The following is a 25,783-nucleotide window of genomic DNA, read 5'->3' on the forward strand; positions in this document are numbered from 1 at the left end:
TAATGGGTTGCATTATATTATATATAATATATAATGGGTTGCATTATATTACGTTGTGTTATATTATGATGTGTTGTGTTATTTTATGTTGTGTTTATTATGGTGTAATATATTATGCTGTGTTATATTGTGATGTGTTATATTATGTTGTGTTACATTGTGCTGTGTTATTTTACGTTACATTATATTATGTTGTGTTATATTATGTTGTCTTATATTATGCTGTGTTAAAGTATGCTGTGTTATATTATGTTGTGTTCTATTATGATGTGCTATATTATGGTGTGTTATATTATGTTATGTTGTGTAAAATTGTGTTGTGTTATATTATGCTGTGTTATATTATGCTATGTTGTGTTATATTATGCTGTGTTATATTATGCTGTGCAGTGTTATATTATGTTGTTTTATATTATGCTGTGTAATATTATGCTGTGTTATATTATATTATATTGTGTTATATTATATTATGTTGTGTTATATTATATCATGTTATATTGTGCTGTGTTATATTATGCTGTGTTATATTATATTATGTTGTGTTATAATATGTTGTGTTATGTTGTGTTGTGTTATATTATGCTGTGTTATATTATGCTGTGTAGTGTTATATTATGTTGTGTTATATTATGTTGTGTTATGTTATGCTGTGTTATATTATGTTGTGTTATATTATGCTGTTTCATATTATGTTGTGTTATATTGTGTTATGTTATATTATGTTGTGTTATATTATGTTGTGTTATATTATGCTGTGTTATATTATATTATGTTGTGTTATATTATGTTGTGTTATGTTGTGTTGTGTTATATTATGCTGTGTTATATTATGCTGTGTATTGTTATATTATGTTGTGTTATATTATGTTGTGTTATATTATGCTGTTTCATATTATGTTGTGTTATATTGTGTTATGTTATATTATGCTGTGTTATATTATGTTGTGTTATATTATGTTGTGTTATATTATGATGTGTTGTGTTATATTATGTTGTGTTTATTATGGTGTGTTATATTATGTTGTGTTATATTATGCTGTGTTATATTGTGCTGTGTTATATTATGTTGTGTTATATTATGCTGTGTTATATTATGTTGCGTTATATTATGTTGTGTTATATTGTGCTGTTATATTATGTTGTGTCATATTATATTATGTTGTGTTATATTATGTTGTGTTTATTATGGTGTGTTATATTATGCTGTGTTATATTGTGCTGTGTTATATTATGTTGTGTTATATTGTGCTGTGTTATATTTTGTTGCGTTATATTATGTTGTGTTATATTTTGCTGTTATATTATGTTGTGTTATATTATATTATGTTGTGCTATATTATGTTGTGTTATATTATGCTGTGTTATAGTATGCTGTGTTATATTATGTTGTGTTATATTATATTATGTTGTGTTATATTATGATGTGTTATATTATGTTGTGTTACATTATATTATGTTGTGTTATATCATGCTGTGTTATATTATGCTGGGTTATATTATGTTGTGTTATATTATATTATGTTGTGTTATATTATGCTGTGTTATATTATGTTGTGTTATATTATATTATGCTGTGTTATATTTTGCTGTGTTATATTATGCTGTTTTATTTTATGCAGTGTTGTAGTATATTATATTATGTTGTGTTATATTATATTTTGTCGTGTTATATTATATTATGCTGTGTTATATTGTGCTGTGTTATATTATGCTGTTTAATATTATAGTGTGTTATATTATGTTTGTTATATTATTTTGTGTTATAATGGGTTGTGTTATATTGTGCTGTGTTATATTGTGTTGTGTTATATTATGTTGTATTATATTATGTTGTGTTATATTGTGTTGTGTTATATTGGGGCGTCAGGGTAGCCTAGTAGTTAGAGCAAGTTCAAACCCCCGAGCTAACAAGGTACACATCTGTCATTCTGCCCCTGAACAGGCAGTTCCCAGGCCGTCATTGAAAATAAGAATTTGTTCTTAACTGACTGCCTAGTTAAATAAAGGTAAAATATTGTGTTGTATTATGCTTCATTATTTTATGTTGTCTGATATTGCGTTGTGTTATATCATGTTATATTGTGTTGTGTTATATTATGTTGTGTTGTGTAATATTATTTTGTGTTTATTATGTTGTGTTATATTATGCTGTGTTATATTATGCTGTGTTATATTGTGTTGTGTTATATTATGTTGTGTTATAATGTGTTGTGTTATATTATGCTGTGTTATATTATGCGGTGTTATATTATGCTGTGTTGTATTACGTTGTGTTATATTATGTTGTGTTATATTGTGTTGTGTTATATTATGCTGTGTTGTATTATGCTGTGTTATATTATGTTGTGTTGTGTTATATTGTGTTGTGTTGTATTATGCTATGTTGTATTATGCTGTGTTGTGTTATATTATGTTGTGTTATATTGTGTTGTGTTATATTATGCTGTGTTGTATTATGCTGTGTTATATTATGCTGTGTTATATTATGCTGTGTTGTATTATGGTGTGTTATATTATGCTGTGTTATATTATGCTGTGTTGTATTATGCTGTGTGTCACGTTCATTATAAAGATCGGACCAAGGCGCAGCGTCGTATGCGTACATTCTTATTTATTTAAAGAATGAACACTGAACAAACTAACAAAATAACAAAACGAAACGTGAAGCTATACAAACGAGTGCTGACAGGTAACTACACATAGACAGGATTCCACAAACACCTAAGGGCATTGGCTACTTAAATATGATCCCCAATCAGAGACAACGATAAATAGCTGTCTCTGATTGGGAATCATATCAGGCAAACATAGGATTACAAAAAACCCTAGACCTACTAAACCCTAGACAATTAAAAAAAAACCTAGACAATACAAAACTAGCATACCCACCCTAGTCACACCCTGACCTAACCAAAATATAAAGAAAACAGAGATATCTCAGGTCAGGGCGTGACACTGTGTTGTATTATGTTGTGTTGTGTAATGTTGTGTTGTGTAATATTAAGTTAATGTGTAATGTATCTTACCCCTCCCATGAATTCACTCTCCTCCTCTCTGACCCTGGCCTGGTCCCACAGAGTGATCTCCAGCATGCGCTCTCTAAACTCCCTCCAGTGGACAGGCATGTACATGAACGTCTGGTTCCATTTAGGCTCCAGGGACTTCTTCACCGTTTTCGTTCTCCTTTTGCTTTTGTCACTAGAAGGAAGGATACCATATCCATTAAGATTATGGTTTAGGGCAGTAACACAACGTTGGTATGCGACAGTAATGCAAACATGGTTTAGGACAGTAATACAACCATGGTATAAGACAGTAATAAACCATGGTATAAGACAGACAGTAATACAACCATGGTATGAGACAGACAGTAATACAACCATGGTATAAGACAGACAGTAATGCAACCATGGTATTTTATATTAATACAACAATGGTATTAGACAGACAGTAATATACAACCATGGTATAAGAAAGTAATACAACCATGGTATAAGACAGACAGTAATACAACCATGGTATAAGACAGACAGTAATACAACCATGGTATAAGACAGACAGTAATACGACCATGGTATAAGACAGACAGTAATAAAACCATGGTATAAAACAGACAGTAATACAACCATGGTATAAGACAGACAGTATTACAACCATGGTATAAGACAGTAATACAAACATGGTATAAGACAGACAGTAATACAACCATGGTTTAAGACAGTAATACAACCATGGTATAAGAAAGACAGTAATACAACCATGGTATAAGACAGACAGTAATTTAGCCATGGTATAAGACAGACAGTAATACAACCATGGTATAAGACAGACAGTAATACAACCATGGTATAAGACAGTAATACAACCATAGTATAAGACAGACAGTAATATGACCATGGTATAAGACAGACAGTAATACAACCATGGTATAAGACAGACAGTAAAACAACCATGGTATAAGACAGACAGTAATACAACCATGGTATAAGACAGACAGTAATACGACCATGGTATAAGACAGACAGTAATACAACCATGGTATAAGACAGACAGTAAAACAAACATGGTATAAGACAGTAGTACAACCATGGTATAAGACAGACAGTAATACAACCATGGTATAAGACAGACAGTAATACAACCATGGTATAAGACAGACAGTAATACAACCATGGTATTTTATATTAATACAACAATGGTATTAGACAGACAGTAATATACAACCATGGTATAAGAAAGTAATACAACCATGGTATAAGACAGAGAGTAATACAACCATGGTATAAGACAGACAGTAATACAACCATGGTATAAGACAGACAGTAATACAACCATGGTATAAGACAGACAGTAATACGACCATGGTATAAGACAGACAGTAATAAAATCATGGTATAAAACAGACAGTAATACAACCATGGAATAAGACAGACAGTATTACAACCATGGTATAAGACAGTAATACAAACATGGTATAAGACAGACAGTAAGACAACCATGGTATAAGAGAGTAATACAACCATGGTTTAAGACAGTAATACAACCATGGTATAAGACAGACAGTAATACAACCATGGTATAAGACAGACAGTAATATAGCCATGGTATAAGACAGACAGTAATACAACCATGGTATAAGACAGACAGTAATATAGCCATGGTATAAGACAGACAGTAATACAACCATGGTATTAGACAGACAGTAATACAACCATGGTATAAGACAGACAGTAATACTACCATGGTATAATACAGACAGTAATACAACCATGGTATAAGACAGACAGTAATGCAACCATGGTATTTTATATTAATACAACAATGGTATTAGACAGATAGTAATATACAACCATGGTATAAGAAAGTAATACAACCATGGTATAAGACAGACAGTAATACAACCATGGTATAAGACAGACAGTAATACAACCATGGTATAAGACAGACAGTAATACGACCATGGTATAAGACAGACAGTAATAAAACCATGGTATAAAACAGACAGTAATACAACCATGGTATAAGACAGACAGTATTACAACCATGGTATAAGACAGTAATACAAACATGGTATAAGACAGACAGTAATACAACCATGGTTTAAGACAGTAATACAACCATGGTATAAGACAGACAGTAATACAACCATGGTATAAGACAGTAATACAACCATAGTATAAGACAGACAGTAATACAACCATGGTATAAGACAGACAGTAATACAACCATGGTATAAGACAGACAGTAATACGACCATGGTATAAGACAGACAGTAATACAACCATGGTATAAGACAGACAGTAAAACAACCATGGTATAAGACAGACAGTAGTACAACCATGGGATAAGACAGAAAGTAATACAACCATGGTATAAGACAGACAGTAATACAACCATGGTATAAGACAGACAGTAATACGACCATGGTATAAGACAGACAGTAATACAACCATGGTATAAGACAGACAGTAAAACAACCATGGTATAAGACAGTAGTACAACCATGGTATAAGACAGACAGTAATACAACCATGGTATAAGACAGACAGTAATACAACCATGGTATAAGACAGACAGTAATACAACCATGGTATTTTATATTAATACAACAATGGTATTAGACAGACAGTAATATACAACCATGGTATAAGAAAGTAATACAACCATGGTATAAGACAGAGAGTAATACAACCATGGTATAAGACAGACAGTAATACAACCATGGTATAAGACAGACAGTAATACGACCATGGTATAAGACAGACAGTAATAAAACCATGGTATAAAACAGACAGTAATACAACCATGGAATAAGACAGACAGTATTACAACCATGGTATAAGACAGTAATACAAACATGGTATAAGACAGACAGTAATACAACCATGGTATAAGACAGTAATACAACCATGGTTTAAGACAGTAATACAACCATGGTATAAGACAGACAGTAATACAACCATGGTATAAGACAGACAGTAATATAGCCATGGTATAAGACAGACAGTAATACAACCATGGTATAAGACAGACAGTAATACAACCATGGTATAAGACAGATAGTAATACAACCATGGTATAAGACAGACAGTAATACAACCATGGTATAAGACAGACAGTAATACAACCATGGTATAAGACAGACAGTAATACGACCATGGTATAAGACAGACAGTAATACAACCATGGTATAAGACAGACAGTAATGCAACCATGGTATTTTATATTAATACAACAATGGTATTAGACAGACAGTAATATACAACCATGGTATAAGAAAGTAATACAACCATGGTATAAGACAGACAGTAATACAACCATGGTATAAGACAGACAGTAATACAACCATGGTATAAGACAGACAGTAATACGACCATGGTATAAGACAGACAGTAATAAAACCATGGTATAAAACAGACAGTAATACAACCATGGTATTAGACAGACAGTATTACAACCATGGTGTAAGACAGTAATACAAACATGGTATAAGACAGAGAGTAATACAACCATGGTATAAGACAGACAGTAATACAACCATGGTATAAGACAGACAGTAATACAACCATGGTATAAGACAGACACTAATAAAACCATGGTAGAAGACAGGCACTAATACAACCATGGTATAAGACAGACAGTAATACAACCATGCTATAAGACAGACAGTAATACAACCATGGTATTAGACAGACAGTAATACAACCATGGTATAAGACAGTAATACAACCATGGTATAAAACAGACAGCAATACAACCATGGTTTAAGACAGTAATACAACCATGGTATAAGACAGACAGTAATACAACCATGGTATAAGACAGACAGTAAATCAACCATGGTATAAGACAGACAGTAATACAACCATGGTATATGACAGTAATTTAACCATGGTATAAGACAGACAGTAATACAACCATGGTATAAGACAGACAGTAGTACAACCATGGTATAAGACAGACAGTAATACAACCATGGTATAAGACAGACTGTAATACGACCATGGTATAAGACAGTAATACAACCATGGTATTAAACATACAGTAATACAACCATGGTAGAAGACAGACAGTAATATAGCCATGGTATAAGACAGGCAGTAATACAACCATGGTATTAGACAGTAATACAACCATGGTATAAGACAGACAGTAATACAACCATGGTATAAGACAGACAGTAATACAACCATGGTATAAGACAGACAGTAATACAACCATGGTATAAGACAGTAATACAACCATGGTATAAGACAGACAGAAATATATCCATGGTATAAGACAGGCAGTAATACAACCATGGCATTAGACAGTAATACAACCATGGTATAAGACAGACAATAATACAACCATGGTATAAGACAGACATTAATACAACCATGGTATAAGACAGACAGTAATACAACCATGGTATGAGACAGACTGTAATACGACCATGGTATAAGACAGGCAGTAATACAACCATGGTATAAGACAGTAATACAACCATGGTTTAAGACAGTAATACAACCATGGTATAAGACAGACAGTAATACAACCATGGTATAAGACAGACAGTAATACAACCATGGTATAAGACAGACAGTAATACAACCATGGTATTTTACAGTAATACAACCATGGTATTAGACAGACAGTAATATACAACCATGGTATAAGACAGTAATACAACCATGGTATAAGACAGAGAGTAATACAACCATGGTATAAGACAGACAGTAATACAACAATGGTATAAGACAGACAGTAATACAACCATGGTATAAGACAGACAGTAATACAACCATGGTATAAGACAGACACTAATAAAACCATGGTATAAGACAGACAGTAATACAACCATGCTATAAGACAGACAGTAATACAACCATGGTATTAGACAGACAGTAATACAACCATGGTATAAGACAGTAATACAAACATGGTATAAGACAGTAATACAACCATGGTATAAGACAGACAGTAAATCAACCATGGTATAAGACAGACAGTAATACAACCATGATATATTACAGTAATATAACCATGGTATAAGACAGACAGTATAAGACAGTATAAGACAGTAATACAACCATGGTATAAGACAGACAGAAATATATCCATGGTATAAGACAGGCAGTAATACAACCATGGCATTAGACAGTAATACAACCATGGTATAAGACAGACAATAATACAACCATGGTATAAGACAGACATTAATACAACCATGGTATAAGACAGACAGTAATACAACCATGGTATAAAACATAAACATGGAATGATGTTGATTCCTACCTTCTGTCGGGGAGGAGGTATATTTTAACATAGGGGTTCCTGGGCCGGCCGTCTTCCCTAGAAGGAAATTCTTTAGCTCCCAGGATTGTGACTATGAGCTGGTGACCCACCTTGTCGTACCACAGTTTGACCTGGAGGGAGAGTAGAGTTGTGTTATTATGAGGTGAGGAACTCTGATGTATTGGGAGTGTCTAACATTAACGCATAGCATATAGCAGTCTAGCAATACAGCACATTAGTAGCCAATATGTATTTTAGTAAGAGTTTATTAGAAGCCAATGTCTGTAAGCCATATCATGCATCTAGACACAGCTGGTGGTTTCAAAGACTGATGTTGATGTTTTATTTGCAAACAAAAGATAAGCGATGGAAAACTATTCAAAATGCTTGATTCAGAATTCAAACTAATAAGAACATGCTTTGAAACTATTTAAAACTCAAAAGAAAATGCTTTGCTCCTTTTTTGCAAAACAAAAGATAGTCAAGTGAAACAATTATCTAAGATTTAAAACACTAGTTGCACAACCGCAAACAGTTCGCTATAGTTTTTTTTCTGGCAGACAATTCTCTCAAGATTCTATTTGAATCTCTGGTTAACCTGGGAAGCAACATTTACCACAAGACGTTTCTGGTGAACACATGAGTTCCAAGACCAGTAACCTTTTTTCGACCAATCAAGGGAATTAGAAAAATCTGTTGGAAAATGGAAACAAAGCTAGCTACAGTACCTTCCAAAGTTGTCCGGTGAGTGTCTAATTATTAATGAAACTTCCTAATAAACTTGAACATCTTATTAGCTAAAAGCCTATTTAGCAATGTCATGTTTAATAGGATAGAGTGAAACCCATTTTGTTGATACCAGTTTCAATTTATCAATGCCACTGACTGACTGGCATTTTGCAAGCTAACATTAGCTATTATATTTTTGCACAATTCATGTGATAGGTAGCTAGCTAACCACCGATTTGCCGGAACACATATTTTTAGCTGAATGCGTTGGTGATTTTTAATACCAATATGCATGTCAATATGCTTGTGTCACGGCTCTCTAGCATCTTAGCTAGCCCAATAGCTAAGGTAGGTAACTAGCTAAGAACAAAATTTGTCAATTTGACATCAAAGCAAAACTTCACTTTTGCAGTTGGATACCCTTCGCCTACCTGTGGTGTTGGAAGAGGCTGTTTAGGGAGGAAGATTCATCAACACCCTGGAAATATGTTTGTGGTGCACTACCTCGTAACGCTTTTTTTGGAGTGATAAATGATAAAGCAAGTAAATGCATGTATTATTGTAATAAATGTAGCCCATACATTCATTCTTTGTAACAAATAAATCTGTCATTACTTTAAACTAGTAGCTAGCTCATCTTGATCATGAGTTGTTCCTTCTGTCTTTCTAGAAGCAATCAGTTACAAGGCAAAAAGACAGATTCAGGCCTTCCATCAAACTGAGGACAGAGAAATATGTGTTCAGCAGACAGGTCAAGTCTTCTTGCATACACAGCTTTGAGATGTAAGTTACACTCTAAAATGCTGTGTTGTTTGGATGACCCAATTGCTGGGTTGCAGGCATTGGGTCAATAGGTAGGTTGTTTTCTGTAATCTCAGCCAGGTTGGGCTATGGATATTTCACGGAGCCAATGGGTTAATTCTCCCGCTACCAGCACGTGAAGTCCACTACAATAAGTATTCTAGTTCTCATGTGACTGACGAGTGGAAAACGGCTAACATTATTTCAACGGACAAATAGTATTTTGGCTGACTGAAAACTTTGAAAATGGTAAGTAACAAACGTTACGAATTCTGAATTTGACGGTCATTCAGGTTAAATAGGTTGTCCTCAAGCTAGCTAACATTAGCTTGAGTGTTAGCTAGCTAATGACCGTAAGCTAGGTAGCCATGTTCTGTGCTAATATCTCTGGCTGTGGTTCCATTAGCTAGCTAGCTAATGTTAGGAAGCACAGTCCTGAGTGTCTCATTCCAATGCTAATATACTCCTAAGGCACTATTTATAACTCTGTTAAATTTACTTTTAGCATGTTTTTTAGTGTTCAGCATGTGGCATGTTTGCCTTTAGTTCAACTACTGAAACGTGTTCTGTTACACTTTCCTTCCATCACAACAATTTATTTTAAATACAAATGTTACATTTTGGGGATTGTGAAAAGTGCTTTATGAACGAAATACAGTTATTAAGTAATGAGTCCATGTCCTTAGTAGAGTCACCTTCAAAAGTAATATTTTACACTTGTTCTGTGTAACAATGTTTTAACCCAAAGGTAGACCATTATTGTATGGCAAACCGGCATGGTGTGTGTGATGTCACCTAAGATAGCTGAAGTGTGTCAGTGAATGTGAATATCTATTGACTAGCTCTGGCACTGTCTGATAGACAGATCTGTGTTAATACCCTTTAAGACAGACCGTGTCATCGGCATGTATGCTTTGTTTATCTCAGATTTCAATCTGTGTGTACATGAAGTTTAGGCTTTAGTCTGATGTTTGGACTGTTTGATTCATGAAATAATATAAATAAATTCTAACAATCAATCCTATCTTATGTTTAGTATCTTGTCAAATAAAACATACTTAGACAATAGGGCTTTGTTTCAATGTGCGATTAAAAATGTGCTTATTCTAAAATAGATTTTTTTTAAAACCTCATTAACCTACAGACAATACCCAATAATGACAAAGCAAAAACAGGTTTTAAAAAAAAATATATATATATTGCATTTACATTAGTATTCAGACTCTTTACTCAAAACATTCAGCAGGTCCAGCAGGTATATCTCACTGGTCATCCCCAAAGCCAACACCTACTTTGGTCGCCTTTCCTTCCAGTTCTCTGCTGCCAGTGACTGGAACGAATTACAAAAATTGCTGAAGCTGGAGACTTACATTTCCCTCACTAACTTTATACATCAGCTATCTGAGCAGCTAACCGATCGCTGCAGCTGTACATAGTCCATCTGTAAATATCCCACCCAATCTACCTACCTCATCCCCATATTGTTTTTATTTACTTTGCTGCTCTTTTGCACACCAGTATCACTACTTACACACCATCATCTGCTCATCATCATCTGTTCTTCTTTCACCCCAGTGTTAATCTGCTACATTGTAATTACTTTTCTTCTATGGCCTATTTATTGCCATACCTCCTCATGCCATTTGCACACACTGTATGTAGACTTTATTTTTTTTCTAATGTGTTATTGACTGTACACTTGTTTATTCCATGTGTAACTCTGTGTTGTTGTTTCTGTCGCACTGCTTTGCTTTATATTGGCCAGGTCGCAGTTGTAAATGAGAACTTGTTCTCAACTAGCTTACCTGGTTATATAAAGGTGAAATAAAAAAATTAAGATGGGAACCAAACCAGTCCAGTATTCTCTCAATAACATACGTAGATGGGAACCAAACCAGCCCTGTATTCTCTCAAAAACTTATAGAAAAGGGAACCAAATAAATATCTTTGAAACTTAGGACAGTGTCTATTGATGATTTAGATCAGTCAAATGAGAGATAGCACATTGTTGTTCCTCCACCCATAAGGCCCCTCTTCCTCATTAACTAGCTTAAACCTTAACGAGAACAGCATTAACTAATTAAGAGATCCAACCAATCCCCTTGGTGAGTGATAGTGATTGGCCACAGAGCAGCAGTACATCATGGCTACTTACTGAGACGTGTCCAGACAGGCACTGTGGGGAGTAGCGGAGCATCCCAGGACTCATGGGGGACGTGACGGATATTGCTCGACCCATCTTCTGGGATTCAAATAAACTCGAACCTGCAGACACAAGCAAATCTGTGTTATTTTCACTTAAAGGTTAAGGTGTGTAGGGGCTTGTTTTCTTTCAATCATTGTGTTATTTTTACATAAAGGTTCTATATAATTTATCTTTGTTTCATAGTATAGTTTATTTAATTTTTATTTAGCAAAGTCACATGTTTTCTTAATTGACAGTATGTTTGCCAATCAGTTGGGCTGCCAGACGTATTTGCCATACCTTTGCCTCATCCCACTCAACCATACCATTTTTCAATTCCTCATCAATCCAAGGGATATTAACAGTTTTTACAGTCATTTTATTAATGGGTGCATGTTTATTAGGAACTGGAATAAGACATTTCATAAATGTGTGAAGTGCAGCATCTGATTGCTCCTCATTACACACCACAGGCAAACAAATATTATTTACATCATCAACATATGAATCACTACAAAACCTATGACCTCTTATACACTATATTAGGCCCAGCCTTTGGAACTTTGCTTTTTTTCCTAGATATGGCTATAATATTGTGATCACTACATCCTATGCATTTGGATACTGCTTTAAAGCAAATTTCTGCAGCATTAGTAAAGATGTAATCAATACATGTTAAGGATTTCATTCCTGTACTGTTTGTAACTACCCTGGTAGATTGACTGACAACCTGAACCAGGTTGCAGGCACTGATGAGAGCCAGTCAATATTTACATCACCCAGAAAATGTACTTCTCTGTTGATATCACCTACACCTGCACTTGGTGGTCTATAGCAGCTTCCCACAAGAATGGGCTTTAAGGGGTCTCCCGAGTTGCGCAGTGGTCTAAGGCTGTGCCACTAGAGATTCTTGGTTCGAGTCCAGGCTCTGTCGCAGCCGGCTGTGACCGGGAGACCCATGGGACGGCGCACAATTGGCCCAGTGTCGTCCGGGTTAGGGGAGGGTTTGGCCGGCAGGGATGACCTATCGGGCACTAGCGACTCCTGTTGCGGGGCAGGCACAATGCACACTGACATGGTCGCCAGGTGTACGGTGTTTCCTCCGACACATTGGTGCGGCTGGCTTCCAGGTTAAATGGGCATTGTGTCAAGAAGCAGTGCGGCTTGGTTGGGTTGGGTTGTGTTTCGGAGGACGCATGGCTTTCGACCTTCACCTCTCCCGAGTCCTTAAGGGAGTTGCAGCGATGACACAAGACTGCAACTACCAATTGGGGGGGATAAAGGGGTGAAAATACAAAAAAATAATAGGCTTTAGGTAAAGCAGATGAACCTGTAGCCATATTACTTCAACAGTTGTAACAGTGTACGCTGAAGAAGCGAGTTCAGGGAGTGAATACATTTAATAAATAAACGAACATGAACAAAAGAAGAAACACAAACAGCGCACCGACATGAAAAAGATATACAGAAACAATAACGACTGAGGAAGGAACCAAAGAGAGTGACATAAATAGATGGAGTCCGGGTGAGTGTCAAAAAGCGCTGGTGTGTGTGACGATGAGGCCAGAGAGGGAGTATACGTGACAGTACCCCCTCACTGATGAGCAGCTCCTGAAATGCGGCTCCAACCGCAGGATGCCGACAACAGGGACGATCCCAGGGATAAGGAGCGGACCGGCCACCTCTGCTGAAACGTTGGAACCTGTCGAGCCGGCTGGGGCATGGGAGCCCGGCAACCTAGAGTGCCGAAGAAGGAGCAGCACCCCCTCTCCGACGCGAGGCTCCAGTCGCAGGATGCCGACCAGAGGGATGTTCCCGGGGATCAGAGCGGACCATTCGGCTCCGTAGAGGCAAAGGAACCTGACGAGCAGCCTTAAGTGCCGGAGCCTGGCAAGCCAGCTGTGGCTGGGGAGCTGCGGAGCCTGCGGAGCCTACCGAGTTTTGAAAACCTGACGAGCTAGCTAAGGCATGGAAGCCTGACAAGCTATCTGAGGCATCCTCGGTAGACTCGGCAACAGACGCTTGACCTGCCAACCGAGTCTTGACACCCCGATGTACCGGCTTAGACATGAAAGCCTAAAGAGCCGGCTGAGGCATCCTTGGTTGCTCTGGCAGCGGAACCCAGACCCAACGTCACTTCCAACACGAAAACTAAAAACACTCCCTGATGCTTCCCTTTGGTGAGGCGTTATTTTGTAAAGCTGTACACTGAGAGTCGGGAAGAAACAGCAACATGAAACAGATACAGAAACAATAACTTCTGGGGAAGGAACCAAATGGAGTGACATATATAGATGGAGTCCAGGTGAGTGTCAATAAGCGCTGGTGCGTGTGACGATGGTGACAGGTGTGCGTAATAATCAGCTGTCTGGTGACCTAGAGGCCAGAGAGGGAGTATACGTGAGAACATTATTTAACATTAGATTGTCTCTAAGCTTTAAAGGAATGTGGTTCTTTATATAGACCGCAACACTGCCCCCGTTGGCATTTCCGTCTTTTCTGTAAATGTTATAACCTTGTATTGCTACCACTGTATCATCAAAGGTATAGTCTAGGTGAGTTTCAGAGATATGCATGTTATTTGGTACAAGCAATTTATTGACTTTATGGACCTTGTTTCTCAGGCTGCATATGTTAATATGGCCTATTCTTAGCACTTTTCTGGGTTGCTTGATTGTTTTTAATGCTTTCCTGAGAAGCGTATCAGAAGTAGACTTGATCGTGCAGGGTGAGCTGCACAAAGTGGTCTTCCTACTAGGGCACATCGCCTCAGATTTCTTTGAATCATTGTGTAATTTAGTAAAAGCTAAGAGCTACACTACATCCAGATGTAGGCAGTGTTGATGTCATGATAATGAATGTATGATGTCACCACTCACTTGATTCAAGTTGTCCATGTGTGCTCTCTGAGATACTGGAAGAATCTCTGGGAAATAAACAGAACCCCAACATTATGAAGCAAGAGACATCTTCACAGATACATTACTGTTAATGCCCTCTCTCTAGTCAAATATGTTATTTCTGGAGCTAATGGAATGAATCTGGGATGTTATCTGTGGAGACAAGGGACTTAAGGTGGGATGTTATCTGTGGAGATGAGGAACTGAAGCTGGGATGTTATCTGTGGAGCTGAGGAACTGAAGCTGGGATGTTATCTGTGGAGCTGAGGCACTGAAGCTGGGATGTTATCTGTAGATATAATGGACTGAAGCTGGGATGTTATCTCTGCAGCAGAGGGAGTGATGCTGAAATGTTACCTGTGGCGCTAATGGACTGAAGCTAGGAGGTTATTATTAAGGCTGAGGGACTGAAGCTGGGATGTTATCAGTGGAGCTTTGCAACTGAAACTTGGTTGTTATCTGTGGGGCTGAGGGACTGAGGCTGGGATGTTACATGTGGAGCTGAGGGACTGTAGCTTGGATGTTATTTGTGGAGCTGAGGGACTGAAGCTGGGATGTTATCTCTGGGGCTGAAAGACTGAGGCTGGGATGTTTTCTCTTCTTGCTGAAAGACTGAAGCTGGGATGTTATCTGTGGAGCTGAGGGATTTAAGTTGGGATGTTATCTGTGGAGCTGAGGGACTGAAGCTGGGATGTTATCTGTGGAGCTGAAAGACTGAAGCTCAGATGTTATCTGTGGATCTGAGGGACTGAAGCTGGGATATTATCTGTGGAGCTGTGGGACTGAAGCTGGGATGTTATCTGTGGAGCTGAGGGACTGAAGCTGTGTTTTTATCTTTGTTGCTGAAAGACTGAAGGCTGGATGTTATCTGTGGAGCTGAGGGACTGAAGCTGGGTTGTTTTTTCTGGAGCTGAGGGACTGAAGATGTGATGTTGTCTGTGAAGCCCGAGGGACTGAAGATGGAATGTTATTTATGGAGCAGAGGGATTAATGCTAGGATGTTATCTGTGGAGCTGAAAGACAGAAGCTGGGTTGTTATCTGTGGTGCTGAAAGACTGAAGCTGGGATGTTATCTGTGGAGCTTAGGGACTGAAGCTGAGATGTTATCTGTGGATCTGAAAGACTGAAGCTGGGATGTTATCTGTGGAGCTAAGGGACTGAAATGGGATGTTATCTGTGGAGCGGAGGGACTGAAGCTGGGGTGTTATTTGTGGAGCTGAAAGTCTGAAGCTGGAATCTTATCTGTGGATCTGAAAGACTGAAGCTGGGATGTTAGCTGTGGAGCGGAGGGACTGAAGCTGGGATGTTATCTGTGGAGCTAGGGGACTGAAGCTGGGATGTTTTCAGTGGATCTGAATGACTGAAGCTGGGATGTTTTCTGTGGAGCTGAAAGACTGAAGCTGGAATGTTATCTGTGGAGCTGAGGGACTGAAGCAGGAATGTTATCTGTGGAGCTGTGGGACTGAAGCTGGGATGTTATTTGTAGAGCTGAGGGGCTGAAGCTGGAATGTCATCTCTGGAGCTGAACGACTAAAACTGGGATGTTATCTGTGGAGATGAGAGACTGAAGATGAGATGTTATCTGTGGAGCTGAATCACTGAAGCTGGGATGTTATCTGTGGAGCTGAAGTACTGAAGCTGGGATGTCATCTGTGGAGCTGAGGGACTGAAGCTGGGACGTTAGCTCTGGAGCTGAACGACTAAAACTGGGATGTTATCTGTGGAGATGAGAGACTGAAGATGAGATGTTATCTGTGGAGCTGAATCACTGAAGCTGGGATGTTATCTGTGGAGCTGAAGGACTGAAGCTGGGATGTTATCTGTGGAGCTGAGGGACTGAAGCTGGGACGTTCTCTCTGGAGCTGAACGACTGGAGCTCGGATGCTCTCTTTGGAGCTGAGGGACTGAAGCTGGGCTGTTATCTGTGGAGCTGGGGGAACTGAAGCTGGTATTTTATCTGTGGAGCTGAGGAACTGAAGCTGGTATGTTATCTGTGGAGCTGAGGGACTGAAATGGGATGTTATCTGTGGAGCGGAGGGACTGAAGCTGGGGTGTTATTTGTGGAGCTGAAATTCTGAAGCTGGAATGTTATCTGTGGATCTGAAAGACTGAAGCTGGGATGTTAGCTGTGGAGCAGAGGGACTGAAGCTGGGATGTTATCTGTGGAGCTGGGGGACTGAAGCTGGGATGTTATCTTTGGATTTGAATGACTGAAGCTGGGATGTTAGCTGTGGAGCAGAGGGACTGAAGCTGGGATGTTATCTGTGGAGCTGGGGGACTGAAGCTGGGATGTTATCTTTGGATTTGAATGACTGAAGCTGGGATGTTATCTGTGGAGCTGAGGGATTTAAGCTGTGATGTTATCTGTGGAGCTGAGGGACAGAAGCTGGGATGTTATCTGTGGAGCTGAGACTGAAGCTCAGATGTTATCTGTGGTTCTGAGGGACTGAAGCTGGGATATTATCTGTGGAGCTGTGGGACTGAAGCTGGGAAGTTATCTGTGGAGCTGAGGGACTGAAGGCTGGATGTTATCTGTGGTGATGAAAGACTGGAGCTGGGATGTTATCTGTGGAGCTGAGGGACTGAAGCTGCATTTTTATCTTTGTTGCTGAAAGACTGAAGGCTGGATGTTATCTGTGGAGCTGAGGGACTGAAGCTGGGATGTTATCTATGGAGCCGAATGACTGAAACTGGGATGTTATCTGTGGAGGTGAGGCACTGAAGCTGGAATATTATCAATGGGGCTGAATGACTGACACTGGGATGTTATCTGTGGAGCTGGGGGACTGAAGCTGGGATGTTATCTGTGGAGCAGAGGGACTGTAACTGGGATGTTTTCAGTGGAGCTGGGGAACTGAAGCTGGGATGCTATCTTTGGAGCTGAGGAACTGAAGCTGGTATGTTATCTGTGGAGCTGAGGGACTGAAGATGTGATGTTGTCTGTGGAGCTGTGGGACTGAAGCTGGATGTTATATGTAGAGCTGAGGGACTGAAGCTGGAATGTCATCTCTGGAGCTGAACGACTAAAACTGGGATGTTATCTGTGGAGATGAGAGACTGAAGATGAGATGTTATCTGTGGAGCTGAATCACTGAAGCTGGGATGTTATCTGTGGAGCTGAAGGACTGAAGCTGGGATGTTATCTGTGGAGCTGAGGGACTGAAGCTGGGCCGTTATCTCTGGAGCTGAACGACTAAAACTGGGATGTTATCTGTGGAGATGAGAGACTGAAGATGAGATGTTATCTGTGGAGCTGAATCACTGAAGCTGGGATGTTATCTCTGGAGCTGAACGACTGGAGCTCGGATGCTCTCTTTGGAGCTGAGGGACTGAAGCTGGAATATTATCAATGGGGCTGAATGACTGAAACTGGGATGTTATCTGTGGAGCTGGGGGACTGAAGCTGGAATGTTATCTGTGGAGCAGAGGGACTGTAACTGGGATGTTTTCAGTGGAGCTGGTGAACTGAAGCTGGGATTTTATCTGTGGAGCTGAGGACCTGAAGCTGGTATGTTATCTGTGGAGCGGAGGGACTGAAGCTGGGGTGTTATTTGTGGAGCTGAAATTCTGAAGCTGGAATGTTATCTGTGGATCTGAAAGACTGAAGCTGGGATGTTAGCTGTGGAGCAGAGGGACTGAAGCTGGGATGTTATCTGTGGAGCTGGGGGACTGAAGCTGGGATGTTATCTTTGGATCTGAATGACTGAAGCTGGGATGTTATCTGTGGAGCAAAGGGATTGAAACTGAGATGTTGTCTCTTGATCGGAAAGACTGAAGCTGGGATGTTATCTGTGGACCTGAGGGACTGAAGCTCGGATGCTATCTGTGGAGCTGAGGGACTGAAGCTGGGATGTTATCTGTGGAGCTGAAGGACTGAAGCTGGGATGTTATCTGTGGAGCTGAGGGACTGAAGCCTGGATGTTATCTGTGGATCTGAAAGACTGAAGCTGGGATGTTATCTGTGGAGCTGAGGGACTGAAGCTGGGATATTATCTGTGGAGCTGAGGGACTGAAGCTGGGATGTTATCCGTGGAGTTGTGGGACTTAAGCTGGATGTTATCTGTGGAGCTGAGGGACTGAAGCTGGATGTTATCTTTGGAGCTGAGGGACTGAAGCTGGGATGCTATCTCTAGTGCTGAAAGACTGAAGCGGGGTTGTTATCTTTGGATCTTAGGGACTGATGCAGGGATGTTATCTGTGGACCTGAGGGACTGAAGCTGGGATGTTATCTGTGGACCTGAGGGACTGAAGCTGGGATGCTATCTGTGGAGCTGAGGGACTGAAGCTGGGATGTTATCCGTGGAGCTGAAGGACTGAAGCTGGGATGTTATCTGTGGATGTGAGGGACTGAAGCTGGGATGTTATCTGTGGATCTGAAATACTGAAGCTGGGATGTTATCTGTGGAGCTGAGGGACTGAAGCTGGGATGTTATCTGTGGAGCTGAAAGACTGAAGCTGGGATGTTATCTGTGGAGCTGAAAGACTGAAGCTGGGATGTTATCTGTGGAGCTGAAAGACTGAAGCTGGGATGTTATCTGTGGAGCTGAAAGACTGAAGCTGGGATGTTATCTGTGGACCTGAGGGACTGAAGCTGGGATGTTATCTGTGGAGCTGAAGGACTGAAGCTGGGATGTTATCTGTGGAGCTGAGGGACTGAAGCTGGGCCGTTATCTCTGGAGCTGAACGACTAAAACTGGGATGTTATCTGTGGAGATGAGAGACTGAAGATGAGATGTTATCTGTGGAGCTGAATCACTGAAGCTGGGATGTTATCTCTGGAGCTGAACGACTGGAGCTCGGATGCTCTCTTTGGAGCTGAGGGACTGAAGCTGGAATATTATCAATGGGGCTGAATGACTGAAACTGGGATGTTATCTGTGGAGCTGGGGGACTGAAGCTGGAATGTTATCTGTGGAGCAGAGGGACTGTAACTGGGATGTTTTCAGTGGAGCTGGTGAACTGAAGCTGGGATTTTATCTGTGGAGCTGAGGACCTGAAGCTGGTATGTTATCTGTGGAGCGGAGGGACTGAAGCTGGGGTGTTATTTGTGGAGCTGAAATTCTGAAGCTGGAATGTTATCTGTGGATCTGAAAGACTGAAGCTGGGATGTTAGCTGTGGAGCAGAGGGACTGAAGCTGGGATGTTATCTGTGGAGCTGGGGGACTGAAGCTGGGATGTTATCTTTGGATCTGAATGACTGAAGCTGGGATGTTATCTGTGGAACAAAGGGATTGAAACTGAGATGTTGTCTCTTGATCGGAAAGACTGAAGCTGGGATGTTATCTGTGGACCTGAGGGACTGAAGCTCGGATGCTATCTGTGGAGCTGAGGGACTGAAGCTGGGATGTTATCTGTGGAGCTGAAGGACTGAAGCTGGGATGTTATCTGTGGAGCTGAGGGACTGAAGCCTGGATGTTATCTGTGGATCTGAAAGACTGAAGCTGGGATGTTATCTGTGGAGCTGAGGGACTGAAGCTGGGATATTATCTGTGGAGCTGAGGGACTGAAGCTGGGATGTTATCCGTGGAGTTGTGGGACTTAAGCTGGATGTTATCTGTGGAGCTGAGGGACTGAAGCTGGATGTTATCTTTGGAGCTGAGGGACTGAAGCTGGGATGCTATCTCTAGTGCTGAAAGACTGAAGCGGGGTTGTTATCTTTGGATCTTAGGGACTGATGCAGGGATGTTATCTGTGGACCTGAGGGACTGAAGCTGGGATGTTATCTGTGGACCTGAGGGACTGAAGCTGGGATGCTATCTGTGGAGCTGAGGGACTGAAGCTGGGATGTTATCCGTGGAGCTGAAGGACTGAAGCTGGGATGTTATCTGTGGATGTGAGGGACTGAAGCTGGGATGTTATCTGTGGATCTGAAATACTGAAGCTGGGATGTTATCTGTGGAGCTGAGGGACTGAAGCTGGGATGTTATCTGTGGAGCTGAAAGACTGAAGCTGGGATGTTATCTGTGGAGCTGAAAGACTGAAGCTGGGATGTTATCTGTGGAGCTGAAAGACTGAAGCTGGGATGTTATCTGTGGAGCTGAAAGACTGAAGCTGGGATGTTATCTGTGGACCTGAGGGACTGAAGCTGGGATGTTATCTGTGGAGCTGAAGGACTGAAGCTGGGATGTTATCTGCGGAGCTGAGGGACTGAAGCCTGGATGTTATCTGTGGATCTGAAAGACTGAAGCTGGGATGTTATCTGTGGAGCTGAGGGACTGAAGCCTGGATGTTTTCTGTGGATCTGAAAGACTGAAGCTGGGATGTTATCTGTGGAGCTGAGGGACTGAACCTGGGATGTTGTTTGTGGAGCTAAAAGACTGAAGCTGGGATGTTTTCTGTGGAGCTGAGGGACTGAAATGGGATGTTTTCTGTGTAGCTCAAACACTGAAGCTTGGTTGTTATCTGTGGAGCTGAGGGACTGAAGCTGGGATGTTATCTCTGGAGCTGAAAGACTGAATCTGGGATGTTATCTGTGGAGCTGAGGGACTGAAGCTTGGATGTTATCTGTGGAGCTGAAAGACTGAATCTGGGATGTTATCTGTTGAGCTGAAAGACGGTGTGATTCAAAACAAGTTTCACAAGAGCTATTAGTATGTAACATATTTTCACATCTTTCAATGACAGGGACTAATTTTCTGCTTCGAACCTTTATGTAAACCTTTATGTTACCTTTCATATCTTGTCAGAGATACCATTAATAAAATTCTCCTGAGACGGGGGAATACATTGATTAAACATTTCAGTTAGTCAACACCGGTGGTTTACCACACATGTAGTGAATACCATTTGATTTGAAAATGTATTTATACATTGCCTTCAGAAAGTATTGACACCCCTTGACTTATTCCTCATGTTGTTATGTTACAGCCTGAATTTAAAATTGATTAAATTGAGACGTTGTGTCATTGTCCTTCACACAATGACCCATAATGTCAAAGTGGAATTAGGTATAATTTATTACAGAGATTAAAGGCTGTGATAGGAAAACACTGAGGATGGATCAACAACATTGTAGTTACCCCACAATAGTAAACCAAATGGCAGAGTGAATAGAAGGAAGCCTGTACAGAATAAAGATATTCCAAAACATGCATCCTGTTTGAATAAGGCATCAAAAATGTGGCAAATAAATTAACTTTATGTCTTGAATACAAAGCGTGTTTAGGGCAAAGCCAACACATCACTGTCTACCACTCCTCATATTTTCAAGCATGGTGGTGGCTACATCGTTTTATGGGTATGCTTGTTATCGGCAAGGACTAGGGAATGTTCTGGGGAAAAAATACAATTTAATAGTTAAGCAAAAGCAAAATGCATAACCTGGTTCAGTCTGATTTCCAACAGACACTGGGAGATTAATTCAGACACGGGAGTTGCTTACAAACTTGCATAGTTAAAAAAAATATATATATGGTTTTTTTTTACCTTTATTTAACTAGACAAGTCAGTTAAGAACAAATTCTTATTTTCAATGACGGCCTAGGAACACTGCCTGTTCAGGGACAGAGTTGTACCTTGTCAGCTCGGGGATTTGAACTTGCAACTTTCCGGTTACTAGTCCCAAGCTCTAACCACTAGGCTACCCTGCCGCTCCAATAAAGGTTAAATAAATGTGAAATTTAAATAAAGATGACATTGAATGTTCCTGAGTGGCCTAGTTCGAGTTTTCACTTAAATTGGCTTGAAAAATCTATGGCAAGACCTGAAAATGGTTGTCTACCGATGATCAACAACCAACTTGACATAGCTTGAAGAATTTAAAAAAGATCCATGTGCAAACATTGCACAAACCAGGTGTGTAAAGCTCTTACCCAAAAAGACTCACAGCAATAATCGCTGCCATAGGTGATTCTAAAACAAGTTTTCACTTTATAATTATGGGATATTGTGTGTAGATGAGTGAGAAAATAAAACACATTTAATCAATTTTAAATTAAAGCTGTAACACAACAAAATGTGGAAGAAGTCAAGGGGTATGAATACTTTCGGAAGGCACTGTACCACTCCACAAGTCATTAAGGGCGTACAGGGGTAGCGCAAAACCAAGCTGGGAGTCACACATCCTAAGACTAAGTACATGTATTCACAACTTGAAAGGTCATTTTCCATAGTTAAGTTAGAACTGAACTCACCGTATGGGACGGGACACAACCAGCTCCACTTGGGGGTCTGGCTTCGATTCTAGAATGACATTATAAACTTCCTTGAATGTTGCTCCTTGTAGGACCCTCCCATTCCATTCAAGAACCTGATCTCCTGAAGAGAGAGAGAGGATCCGTTAACACAGCACACTACAGAAACAAAGAGAGGAGCGACATTAAAATATTCATGCAGTGTACAAATATGATTGAATTTGAGAAGTGTTTATGATGTGTACAAATATGATTGGTCAGATAAGGGTAATGGCAGCTAAAAAGACTCATTGCATCATCAGTATGAGAAGGCGTGTACTCATGACATCATCAGTGGGAGCCAGGGTGTACTCATGACATCATCAGTATGAGACATTGTGAGAGTGCGTACTCGTGACATCATCATTGTGAGTCAACATGTACTAGTTACATATTTAGAATGAGCCAGTGTCTACTCATGATATCATCAGTGTGAGCCAGTGTGTACTCTTGACATGATCAGTGTGAGCAGGTGTGTACCTGGTCGAAGGTGACCAACAGTATCTGCTAGACTTCCTCTCTTCACTTTAGTGATGAAAGCACAAAGTCGACCAGAATCCATCATCTTTCCTCCAACCACCTGTTAGACACAGACATGTTCAGTCATCACTATACATTGTACTCAGTATACATCACTATACATCAGTGGTGTAAAGTACTTAAGTAAAAATACTTTAAAGTACTACTTAAGTCGTTTTTTGGGGTATCTGTACTTTACATATTTTTTTACCCCCAATTTTGTGGTATCCAATTGTTAGTAGTTACTATCTTGTCTCATCGCTACAACTCCCATATGGGCTCGGGAGAGACGAAGGTCGAAAGCCATGCGTCCTCTGAAACACAACCCAACCAAGCTGCACTGCTTCTTAACAGAGCGTGCATCCAAACCGGAAGCCAGCTGCACCAATGTGTCGGAGGAAACACTGTGCACCTGGCGACCTGGTTAGAGTGCACTGTGCCCGGCCTGCCACGGGAATCGCTAGTGCGCGATGAGACAAGGATATCCCTACCAGCCAAACCCTCCCTAACCCGGATGACGCTAGGCCAATTGTGCATCACCCCAGGGACCTCCCGGTAGCGGCCAGCTGCGAAAGAGCCTGGGCTCGAACCCAGTGTCTCTGGTGGCAGGGTGGTGCATGCCTTAGGCCACTGCACCACCCGGGAGGCCATACTATTTATATTTTTAACAACTTTTAATTTTACTTCGCTACAGTCCTAAAGAAAATAATGTACTTTTTACTCCTTACTTTTACCTGACACCCAAAAGTACTCGTTACATTTTTAATGCTTAGCAGGACAGGAAAATGGTCCAATTCACACACTTATCAAAACAACACATGGTCATCCCTTCTGTCTCTGATCTGGCGGACTCACTAAACACAAATGCATATTTTGTAAATGATGTCTGAGTGTTGGAGTGTGCCCCTGGATATCTGTAAATTATGTCTTAGTGATGGAGTTTGCCCAGGATATCTGTAAATTATGTCTGAGTGATGGGGTGTGCCTCTGGATATCTGTAAATTATGTCTGAGTGATGGAATATGCCCCTGGATATCTGTAAATTATGTCTGAGTGATGGAGTGTGCATCTGGATATCTGTAAATGATGCCTGAGTGATGGAGTGTGCATCTGGATATCTGTAAATTATGTCTGGGTGATGGAGTGTGCCCCTGGATATCTGTAAATGATGTCTGAGTGATGGAGTGTGCCCCTGGATATCTGTAATTGATGTTGGAGTGATGGAGTGTGCCCCAGGATATCTGAAAATTATGTCTGAGTGATGGAGTGTGCCCCTGGATATCTGTAAATGATGTCTGAGTGATGGAGTGTGCCCCTGGCTATCTGTAAATGATGTCTGAGTGATGGAGTGTGCCCCATGATATCCGGAAATGATGTCTGAGTGATGGAGTGTGCCTCTGGATATCTGTAAATTATGTCTGAGTGATGGATGGAGTGTGCCCCTGGATATCTGTAAATTATGTGTGAGTGTTGGAGTGTGCCCCTGGATATCTGTAAATTATGTCTGAGAGACGGAGTGGACCCCTGGATATCTGTAGATTATGTCTGAGTGATGGAGTGTGCCCCTGGATATCTGTAAATTATGTCTGAGTGATGGAGTGTGCCCCTGGCTATCTGTAAATGATGTCTGAGTGATGGAGTGTGCCCCTGGATATCTGTAAATTATGTCTGAGTTATGGAGTGTGCCCCTGGCTATCTGTAAATGATGTCTGAGTGATGGAGTGTGCCCCTGGCTATCTGTAAATGATGTCTGAGTGATCGAGTGTGCCCCATGATATCCGGAAATGATGTCTGAGTGATGGAGTGTGCCTCTGGATATCTGTAAATTATGTCTGAGTGATGGATGGAGTGTGCCCCTGGATATCTGTAAATTATGTGTGAGTGTTGGAGTGTGCCCCTGGATATCTGTAAATTATGTCTGAGAGACGGAGTGGACCCCTGGATATCTGTAGATTATCTCTGAGTGATGGAGTGTGCCCCTGGATATCTGTAAATGATGTCTGAGTGATGGAGTGTGCCCCTGGCTATCTGTAAATGATGTCTGAGTGATGGAGTATGCCCCTGGATATCTGTAAATTATGTCTGAGTGATGGAGTGTGACCCATGATATCCGGAAATGATGTCTGAGTGATGGAGTGTGCCTCTGGATATCTGTAAATGATGTGTGAGTGTTGGAGTGTGCCCCTGGATATCTGTAAATT

General features: G+C 40.3%; 1 protein-coding gene across 2 annotated transcripts in view; it reads right to left on the reverse strand.

Annotated features, from left to right (window-relative positions):
* LOC110489349 (regulating synaptic membrane exocytosis protein 2) overlaps positions 1-25,783 on the reverse strand; it is a 263,080-nt gene that overhangs the window by 117,972 nt on the left and 119,325 nt on the right. For both annotated transcript variants that reach the window (XM_090228498.1, XM_090228499.1), the window contains exons 4-9: positions 23,544-23,643; positions 23,025-23,148; positions 14,872-14,918; positions 11,963-12,072; positions 8,278-8,408; positions 3,027-3,198 (exon numbers count right to left, since the gene is read on the reverse strand). In XM_090228498.1, coding sequence (XP_090084624.1) covers positions 3,027-3,198; positions 8,278-8,408; positions 11,963-12,072; positions 14,872-14,918; positions 23,025-23,148; positions 23,544-23,643 — 684 coding nt within the window. The remainder of the gene's footprint in view (positions 1-3,026; positions 3,199-8,277; positions 8,409-11,962; positions 12,073-14,871; positions 14,919-23,024; positions 23,149-23,543; positions 23,644-25,783) is intronic.

Source organism: Oncorhynchus mykiss, chromosome 30, assembly GCF_057628025.1.
Source record: "Oncorhynchus mykiss isolate SJ-2025 chromosome 30, ASM5762802v1, whole genome shotgun sequence".
In the NCBI taxonomy this organism is placed as follows: domain Eukaryota; kingdom Metazoa; phylum Chordata; class Actinopteri; order Salmoniformes; family Salmonidae; genus Oncorhynchus; species Oncorhynchus mykiss.